The sequence below is a fragment of the Brassica napus genome, chromosome C9 (assembly GCF_020379485.1).
Source record: "Brassica napus cultivar Da-Ae chromosome C9, Da-Ae, whole genome shotgun sequence".
Taxonomy (NCBI): Eukaryota; Viridiplantae; Streptophyta; class Magnoliopsida; order Brassicales; family Brassicaceae; genus Brassica; species Brassica napus.
Window position 1 is genome coordinate 39,322,815 of NC_063452.1, and position 9,250 is coordinate 39,332,064.

General features: G+C 37.8%; 2 protein-coding genes and 1 long non-coding RNA gene across 4 annotated transcripts; 1 reads left to right on the top strand and 2 right to left on the bottom strand.

Moving 5' to 3' along the window:
• Positions 1 to 663: 663 nt before the first annotated feature.
• On the bottom strand, positions 664 to 2,296 carry LOC106423910. Its single transcript, XR_001284747.3, has 5 exons — positions 1,670 to 2,296; positions 1,445 to 1,579; positions 1,182 to 1,268; positions 1,046 to 1,109; positions 664 to 923 (listed from the first exon to the last, which is right to left on the bottom strand). It is a non-coding gene; the product is annotated as an uncharacterized LOC106423910 (long non-coding RNA).
• A 3,108-nt stretch (positions 2,297 to 5,404) lies between these two features.
• LOC106423872 (probable prefoldin subunit 1) lies at positions 5,405 to 7,379 on the bottom strand. 2 transcript variants are annotated; one of them, XM_013864630.3, is made up of 6 exons: positions 7,231 to 7,378; positions 7,110 to 7,163; positions 6,649 to 6,754; positions 6,538 to 6,544; positions 6,383 to 6,467; positions 5,405 to 5,713 (listed from the first exon to the last, which is right to left on the bottom strand). In XM_013864630.3, exons 1-6 carry the CDS (start codon positions 7,252 to 7,254, stop codon positions 5,678 to 5,680), a joined length of 312 nt encoding a protein of 103 aa, XP_013720084.1. In that variant the 5' UTR covers positions 7,255 to 7,378; the 3' UTR covers positions 5,405 to 5,677. The 2 variants fall into 2 exon arrangements, with proteins under 2 accessions (XP_013720084.1, XP_013720083.1); XM_013864629.3 differs by lacking the exon at positions 5,405 to 5,713 and adding an exon at positions 6,144 to 6,284 and having other exon boundaries at positions 7,231 to 7,379.
• Positions 7,380 to 7,855: 476 nt separating this feature from the next.
• On the top strand, positions 7,856 to 9,040 carry LOC106423912 (vegetative cell wall protein gp1). The gene is made up of 2 exons (XM_013864659.3): positions 7,856 to 8,767; positions 8,838 to 9,040. The coding sequence occupies exons 1-2, from the start codon at positions 7,898 to 7,900 to the stop codon at positions 8,928 to 8,930; spliced, it is 963 nt and encodes a 320-aa protein (XP_013720113.1). The 5' UTR covers positions 7,856 to 7,897; the 3' UTR covers positions 8,931 to 9,040.
• The last annotated feature ends 210 nt before the right edge of the window (positions 9,041 to 9,250 follow it).

Sequence of the window (9,250 nt, forward strand, 5' to 3'; positions counted from 1 at the left end):
AACAACCAATTTGAAGCTCTTAATGCACTTCAAATTGATTTACACTTCTTCTTTCTCAATTCTTATGAACTAAAAATATCTCTTTCACTTTCTCTCCATATTCATCCAAAAAAAACCCAAGATTTTGATTCTAAAAAAAGTATGGGTCATAGAGCCATTAAAACTTAAGATTCTTGGTGGGTCACTTTTGTTTGAGATTCTGGGTGCTTGGAGAAGACTTATGTGTGCTAAACAAGTTATCTCACTGGTTGAAACTATGAAATCAGTTTTTTTTTAGATCTATTCGCCCAGACGACTTCCGGGTAAGTCTTCTGGCTGTAGACGACTTACATGGAAGTCTTCTGGTAAATGCTGAGGTTAGTTTTGCAATTGACTTTTAAATGTGTTTTCAGAGACGGCTTACATGGAAGTCGTCCATCTTTTTTTGTTAAAAAAAAAATCCAAGACGACTTCCATGTAAATCGTCTAGGGTAAACGAGTTAGTTTTGTATTTGACCGGATTGTGTCAGAAATTTGACTTTTTCTGGACGACTTAGAGCAAGTCCATTGGTTAGAGACCATTATGGGTTCTAATGAATAATTTAGTAGTTAATTTTGTGATTTGAAAAGTTTAGAACTCTTGTTAGTCTAATTAAATTTTTTATTGTCCAATGGGAGAACTTCGTAGAAGTTTAAATTTTTTTTTTTAAAAGCATATTAAAAATACAAATACAAAAAGGCTTTGGCTTAATCACAATGTCTTGTTAACGTTAGAACAAAAAGTTCTTGGTGTAAAAGTTGAAACTAAGATCTTACAGAGTTTAGTTACCGGGTCATCTGCAAGTCCTTTTGCAATTTTTTCAACATACTCCAGCATTTTGTAACCAGGAACAACCATGACAATGATCTCATCTTCTTTCTCCACTGGTTTACGGTCACTTAAGCTGCATTACAACATTGAACATGGAACAAAGCTTTAACTCTCTGACGAGAACATTTCAAAAAGCACTATGAGCTATCAAACATCCATCAGAGACTGCATGTAAAGAAGTTTCATAGAACTCACCTCACAACCAGTTTCCTTAATAAGTGTCTCCAAGAAAACCCTCAAAAGCTCCCAAGAGATCCACCTGCAAGATTTAAGAGTCAGACTCCGGGAGAATAACTAGTGAATGATGATTACAAAAACCACTAGACCTTACAATAGCTCTTGTTCCTCCCGAGTTCACAAACGAGGCGCTTGCTTCACCTGACTGCCGAACAGCTCAACCAAATCAGTAGGCAAACAGCTGAAAAAGTAAAACCAATCTATGAGTATTATATCCTTTGAAAGAACATAACTAAAGATCTACATGAACTTGTTCCCATCATTTACTTGCAAAAAGACATAATTTTCAAACCATGTGTTCGCTTGTTGACGAACATAATGACAGAAACATTAAAGAAACAGAGCAAAGTGACCAACTTTGAAGCGAACTCGAGGCTTTTCCTTCACAACAACAGAAGAAGACACAATACCCATATCAAGTGACCAATGCCACTTCACCCTTCTTCATCTTCATCTTCATCACAGCTTTATCAAGTCCATCGATCACTTGCTCTGTTAAAAGAATACACCAAAATCAATTACAGCGACAAACTCGTTGAAACCAAGATACCCTTGTCTCTTAGCATCTGCAATTTCCCAGACCTATCAAAGAAGGAAGCTTGAGAGGTCTCATCGAAGGCGTTTTAAGTGTTCTGTAATCAAGCATCACAGTCCATCCATTCCCATCGTCTGCTTCTCTCGTCATCACCTTCTTGTAGAATCTCTTCCCCACGATCGAACCCGTCATGAAAGACGTCGGCATCGTCACCGAATCCGCATCGTTGTTCCGTCGTGGGTTCGGAGCTTTCACGAGGATGGGCTTCTCGTTTTCCTTGTCGAACGTGAACGGAGATGAGGAAGAAGGTTCCGATGACTGACCATCGGATTCGGGTTTACGAGCAGACAACGATCATCGTCGGATCGATTTGGATATTTCTTCTCCAACATCGATTTCTCAGAGCAAAAACAAAAACCACGCCGAAGAAGAGAAAGAGGAAGAGAGAGAAGGAAAAAAAATTAGCCAATAATAAAGTTACACGTATGGGGTTTTTAGTGATTCCAAAGGTGTTGGTTTAAGCGGCGGTTCTCTTCCTTTTTCTTTTTTTCCATTTATTTTTATTGGTTTTTTTTCTAAGAACTCCCTTTTAAAACCTCGGATGGAGTTGGTCTTATCCATTAGTTGTCCAGTAAAAAATTAAAAAATCAATATTTTGTTATATCTAGACGACTTCCATGTAAGTAGTCTCAGGTTAGTTTTGCAATTGAAAAATAAAACCTAAAAATTTTATTTTTTTCTAGACAAATTACACGACTTACATGGAAATCGTCTAAAATAAAACTTATGGGTAAGTCGTCCAGTGAAAAATTAAAAAATTAATATTTTTTTATATTTAGACGACTTCCATGTAAGTCGTCTCAGATTAGTTTTGCAATTAAAAAATAAAACAAAAAAATTACTTATGGGTAAGTCCTCCAAGAAAAGTCAAATTTCTGACACAATCCGGTCAAATCCGGTCTGACACAATCCAGATCTGAAAAATATGTATATTAAACCCAGATATGAAAAACCTGCATATCAAAAAACGTTCAAATGGCTTAAAAACATATAAAGTAAGTGGAATATTAGATAGATCTACATTTATAGAACGCACAAAAATACATATCCAAAATTAATAGATCTACCTTTAAATGAGTGTAAGATGAGAACCATGTGATAAAAACCTGCAAAACAAGATAAACTAATGAGAAAGACATGAGACAAAAACAATAAATAGATATAAAGTTTGGTGTTTATAAGTTCAAAGAGATTAGAGAGATGTTGGAGAGTTTTACAGTAAGGAACGTAACATTTTTGTTGCAGCCATTTGAGAGGAGGAGAGAGAATGTGTAAATTTTTCTTTATATATGGAGACAAAAATTTCGATAAGGTTAAATATTTTTGATTCAGAAGACTTTCAAGTAAGTCTTCTAATAGAAGAATTCCTATACGACTTACTTGTAAGTCGCCCCGAAGACTTCAATATTTTAGCGGGAAACTAAAATATTTTTAGCGAGAAACTAAAATATTTTTAGCGGGAGTTAGAAGACTTCCAGAGAAGTCTTCTATCGCCAGACGACTTACTTGTTAGTCGTCTAGACCCTAAACATAACCCAAAAACTAAATTAACTAACTATTTCATTAAATCAAATTAAACTTAAAAGGTGTTTACTATACACAGAAATAAACACATATATGTAAAATTTTAATTTTTCAAAAAACCATTTAAGCTTTCCAAAATCTAACCATAAGAATACTACAACATATGTTGTCAAACCCTAAGCCAAAGAATATCATGATTAACTAATTTCACTCATCTATGTTGAAAACTATTCAATTTTATTATATCTTAATTTATATCACTTAAAATTGTTTATAATTACATGATTTTAATTTTTCACTTGTCAAAATATTTTTAAATTTTTTTATAAATTATTTTTAAGATCAACTATACCAGAAGACTTTCATGGACGTCGTCTATATGACGTACAATATCTCAGAAGACTCAGAAGACTTTCCGGGGCTATATTCGTAAAAATGAATTATGTTTTTTTGTTTGTTCACAAGGGGCTGACTGTAATTTCACAAGGCTTTTGGGTTACTTTGGCATTTGATTCAAGTTTAGTTATATTTTTGCAATCAAAGTCAAGTTTTGAGTCATATTTGGCAAATTCCCCAAATATTAAGGGGCCGGAAGTTTTTTTGTCGCTTCTAACTCTATAAACCGCAATAGGATTTCTGGTTCGATAGTATTTTCTTTTTCGTTTTCTAGTATTTTACCTTCATTTTGACTGTTTTTCTCTAACTTTTCAGGGATATTTTTTTCCACCGGCTTTTATAATGGGAAATATATTTGTTTTACTTGGATTTTTGTTGTAATGGTTATCGCATATTGTTTGATGGGTTCTAGAGTAAACGTTTCGGAAGAAATCTATTTCGGAACAGGTTTAACTAAAGAAAAAGATATATTTTTATCTGGAGAAATTTTAAAATGTAAGCAATGAAGGTGGCTGCAGCATGTTGCAGCCTGTACGATGCGGGAAAACATTTCCATTTTTAAAAAGCATGGAACAAGATCATTTGATATCAATATATTGGCAACATCCAACCAAATTTCAGTGTGGACTTCATCATTGATTTTCTTGTAATCATATTTGTGGGATTATATTTTGTAAAGGGTTAGATTGTTTCTCAAGAGTTTGTTGTGACTTTTTTGATGCAATGTATCATATCAGCTTTTATGTTACTGTCTTTGGTAAATAATACTGAACAAAAGAACTTTCTATAAATGTCAGGACCAGCCCTGCGCACTTCCTATCTCTATACAAAAAGATCGCATTGCTAGGAAGAGGTTTTTCGCTACCTAATATTTTTGGTTTAGACCACTCTTCTCTCTCACGCTCCCCATCTCTCCTGTAGCAAGCCTCCGCTGAAACTCCGATGACCGGCGCGTGGTGGCTCTGTTAGCACCACCGCCGGTCCAGTTTGATTTATTTAGTCTCTTTCTGTCGTTTGAAGAGTTCCGTCGTAGACAAAACGGTGGTTGTGAACAGGTTCAGTGGAGTCTGTCGTCCTTGTTACGAGGTGGGCTCTCCTGGATCTAAGTTTCTTGAGACGATTTGGAGAAGCGAAAGGGTAGTCACCGGCGAGGGCTTTGCGGTGGTCTTAGGTTGCTTGTTCGGGATCTGTCACCGATAAAGTTCGTTGGTCTCTGCTATCCCGGAGTTTATCCTGTGTATGGCTCTCTCGTTCCGGTCTTAGATTGTCTTGTATGGGTCTGAGATTGTCTTGTCCTTATATTGGAGTCTAGCGGGTTTCAGGAGCCATATCGACGGGTTATTATGTGGCGGGGCTATATATTCCGGGCATGGATTCTTCCTGGTCCCTTTTCTTCTGGTAGTCGTAGCTTGTTGGAACTTGGTTGCTACTGCGTGTCTTCTCTTCTTATCTAGGTGTTGGTGGACGGTGTTTGTCAAGGTCTCGTTTGTGGGGTTCGTACTTTGGATGGTATTTCGCTGTGGAGGCATCTACTTGCTTCCTCTCTTCCATTGTGTTGTGGATTGAAGTATCAAGACGAAGCAGTGGTTTCGATCTACAGCTCTTCTCTTGCGAGGAGGTGACCACTCTCTTGCTTGTAGATGGTTGAGCTTGGGTACAAGAGTGTCCGCGTGTAAGAGCTGTTGGTCCTTTTGGCGTTTTCCCCTCGTGGAGTTTCAAGATTCGGTCTTGTGCCTTGCTTACTCGTGTCTCTGGTTCCTGGTGCCAGTCGTGTGGCTCGTAGTTATTGGTTCTGTTTGCGCTTTGGTCTTGCGATTGTTCTGCCGAGCTTGTACTCTTTGGGTTTGTGGTTGTGACCTGTGCTGGTTTATGGTCTTCTCAAGTCTGTGGTTCTTGTGGTCAGCTCGAGCATCTCTAGGTCCTTCGTAATGGTCGTTTGATTGTCGTTGCTATGGACTTGAATATCAGCTTCTTCGCTTCCGTAAGCACCGCAAGTGGTCTCTTTTATTTCAGTATGTGGTTTAGTTTCATATTTCGAATGTGTTAGTATGCTTCTCCATTATGGGGCTTTGTCTTCAGGATATGCAGTTTCTAATTCCTGACTTTTGGCTCTGAAAGGATTGCATTCCTTGTCAGCTTTGTGTTGTAACAATGGATCAAATGTTCTAATAAATTCAACAGATGACAAAAAAAAAAGGTAACATCTGCAGGCATGTTGCAAGAATGAAACTAGTGACTAGTGAGATACTTTACTAGAGAATTCGGTAATCGTAAAAAAAAAACACCGTACGTTTGAATTATCGTGCACCCAAGATAACTTACACAACAAACTCCCCTAAATTTCATAAGATGATAAATCCTCTTCCTTTGATTTGAGTATAGAGAAGAGAGAACACAAGTGATGTTTTGTGTGGTTTTAGGTAAGAATATGCGTTAGTAGTTTCATGGGTTGGTTTGACTTATGAGCTTATAGGTTACCAAATGATTTGGTTACAGCTTCTTTTTTTTTCATTTCACCTCGGTTTATTTGCAATACCAATATCAAAGAGTTAACAAAAACCTTTTAACAAATCATCATCTTATCGATTCAATCACAGAAACTCTGATAAAAAGAAGAACCAACACACATATTTGTTCAAGGTTTGTGGGGTTAAAAATACAAAAGAAGTTTTCCCTTGATGTCTGACATCAATCATCCACCGCAAAATATGTCAATACACAACCATCAGTTTAACGCTTTCTCCTAATATAACTAATCAAATCATTAAACGGATGTGTACCTGAAGAGAAGCAATTGTAGCCTCACTATCCTTGAGTTTCTGCTCTTGCTCACCCTCTAGTACAGTCTTGGGCTCTAGAAGAAACCTGTTAATGAAGCAAAAACTATATATCATCCTTGGAAAAGTTGAAAGGATTATTAGGTTAAACCACTCACGTTCTTCCTGAAAAACAAAGACCAGAACTACAAGTTAGACAAAAGAAGAAGAAGCTACTCAACCAGAGAGAGAGAGAGAGAGAGAGAGAGAGAGAGAGAGAGAGAGGATGCCTATAGACTTGTAGGTGTTGGTATGTGGAGGCAAAGGGCGTAGCTCCTCCAAGGTTAAGTAAGCACGTTTTCTATCTCCCTCTTTGTTGCGCATCTGAGTCTGCACCTAATAGACGTAATACACACATTCACATACATATACTATCAGTTTGATTACCATACATATATATGTCAGGACCTAGGAAACAAAACTACAAGTACACTGTGTTTTTTTTAAATCTTACCTTTTATATTTCACAAAAACAATAAGCAAAAATCTACCACTGGAAACAAGAGCCTTATTACTTCGATGTGACACTGAATCATATTCAATGCGGCAGTTATAACAACAGCCTAAGAACAAGACTGAATCATGATTATTCAAGAACTAGCAGATTCCGAGCTCAAACACAACTCAAGAACTAGCAGATTATAAGTAATCAAATGCTGAGATCAAAAAAGGAAGATGGATTGATAATTACCTGCTTGAGCTTGCCGGTGAGATCAATCATGCTTGCTTGAATCTCTAGAAATGCCTGTGTTACAACATACATATGTTAAACCTTAAGATATGTAACTATTAAAATCAAATTCGGTAATTACAGTTCTGGTTGCTTCGTCCGCCATATCTGCAGATCCTTCCAACTTCGACTTGTGTCTTTGGTTTTCAGAGTTAGGGTTAAACAAAGCGAAAGTGACGATATTCGTTCGAACTGGGTCGGGTTGCTGTGTTGGAGGGAAAAATATCAATTAAACCCTCCAACTATTGAAAACTTGACAAAATAACCCCAAATGTCATTAAAATGTTTGTTTTATATCCAAGTAAACGTTTTTTGTTTGAATGATTGTGTGAAATCAAAATCTGGTTGAGTTTGCATTCATATTAAAGCCTCCATATGTTGACAAAACAAGTGTTTTAAGTGGATGTCGAACTAATTAATGAATATCTATGACAAACCAAATGTTGACTGACTGACAAAATGATAAAGAGTTATGGATCGATCATATTGTGAGTTTAATGATTGACACTTATTTAAAAAAGTTGAATGAAATGTAACTATAAATCTGGTGACACGACACCAAATGGTTTAGGTGGTATTCATGATAACCCAAAAGAAAATAGTTGGCTCTAATCCAACAACGCATGCTTCAAACCAAAGTGGTTTGACTCTTACCAAACACAACATCTTATCACTGACTCGACTAAAACCCACACAGCTTATAAATACACCCGACCAAACTTAAAAATTAGACAAGCAAACGTCCCAAAATGGAACCTCAAGAAACAGAGCCACCACCTCGAAAACAACTTAGACAGCCTCCTTCTGTGCCTTTCGTTTGGGAAGAACGGCCTGGTTTTCCAAAGAAGAACTGGCAACCTTCACTTGCCACCTTCGTGCCTTCTCCTCCTCCTCTTCCTCCACCTATACCAGTCCCGGTTAAGCTGGTCACATCGGTTCCTTTCCGTTGGGAAGAGACCCCTGGTAAACCGGTCCCTTATTCCACAAACGACCCACCTAAGCTTCCACAGCCACCTTCAGAAACCGTCACCACTACTCATCCGTTACCACCTCCGGTTCCAGTTCCGGTTAAGCTGGTTACATCGGTTCCATTCGACTGGGAAGAAACTCCTGGACAACCGTACCCTTGCTTCGTTGATTTCAACCCACCTGACCCGTTGGATCAACCGCTGCCACCTCCACCCATGTACGGTACTGGTGAGGAGGCTGAAACCAGCAGCGATACTTATGATGACGCAAGCAGCGACTCCTTCAGCTCTGTACCCATATCAGGTGCTATTGCTGCGGATGACAACCTGACATCTCCAGGTTATGAATCTGATGACAGTACGAGCAGTTACATGACAGGAGCTTCCAGCCTCGTGGGAGCTTCCTTCTTGGAAAAGCTTTTTCCACGTCTTCTCCCACATGAAAAGGCTGAAGCTGCTGGTTCTACTGAGGGTTTTCAGGACTCTACTCGTCCATTGCACGAAGAGGTGAAGCTTACTGCAGATTCAGATGAAATGAACATTGGCTTTCCGGTGAAGATGCCGCAGACACTAGGGGAGCTGATAATGCTGAGTAGAAAGAGAAGCTATATGAGAAGAGCTGTTGCAATAAGAAAACACAATCCTTCCATGGTAATTTAAACCTCTCAACTATCTTCTCTAGCATTCTGAAATGTTGACACTTGACTGGATAAACTAGCAGGGATTTACAGTGAATGGAGCTGAGAGGTTCTGCATCAAAATGAAAGAAGGACATGAGTGGGAAAAATACCAACCGAGGCTGAAGCTTGTTTAGAAGAAAATTCTTATTAAAACTATGAACTTGTATTGTAAAAAAAAAAAAAAAAAAACTATGAACTTGTATTTGTACAAATAGATGCGATATTGAACTCCCAAGCTTTTTCTTATGCAAAACGATACACTTCTAATTCTTTCGTATTCTACAAACTTATAACAACTTCAAAAGAAAGTCCATTGACAAAATAACAATGGCTTACCAACTCCAAAAACTGGTTTGGCCTCAAGATTCAGCAAGAACTCTGATCCATTCCATGATCAACTGGGATGTCTTCAACAGCTAAAGCTGTTAAACAAGACCTGAACCAACCTGGTTCT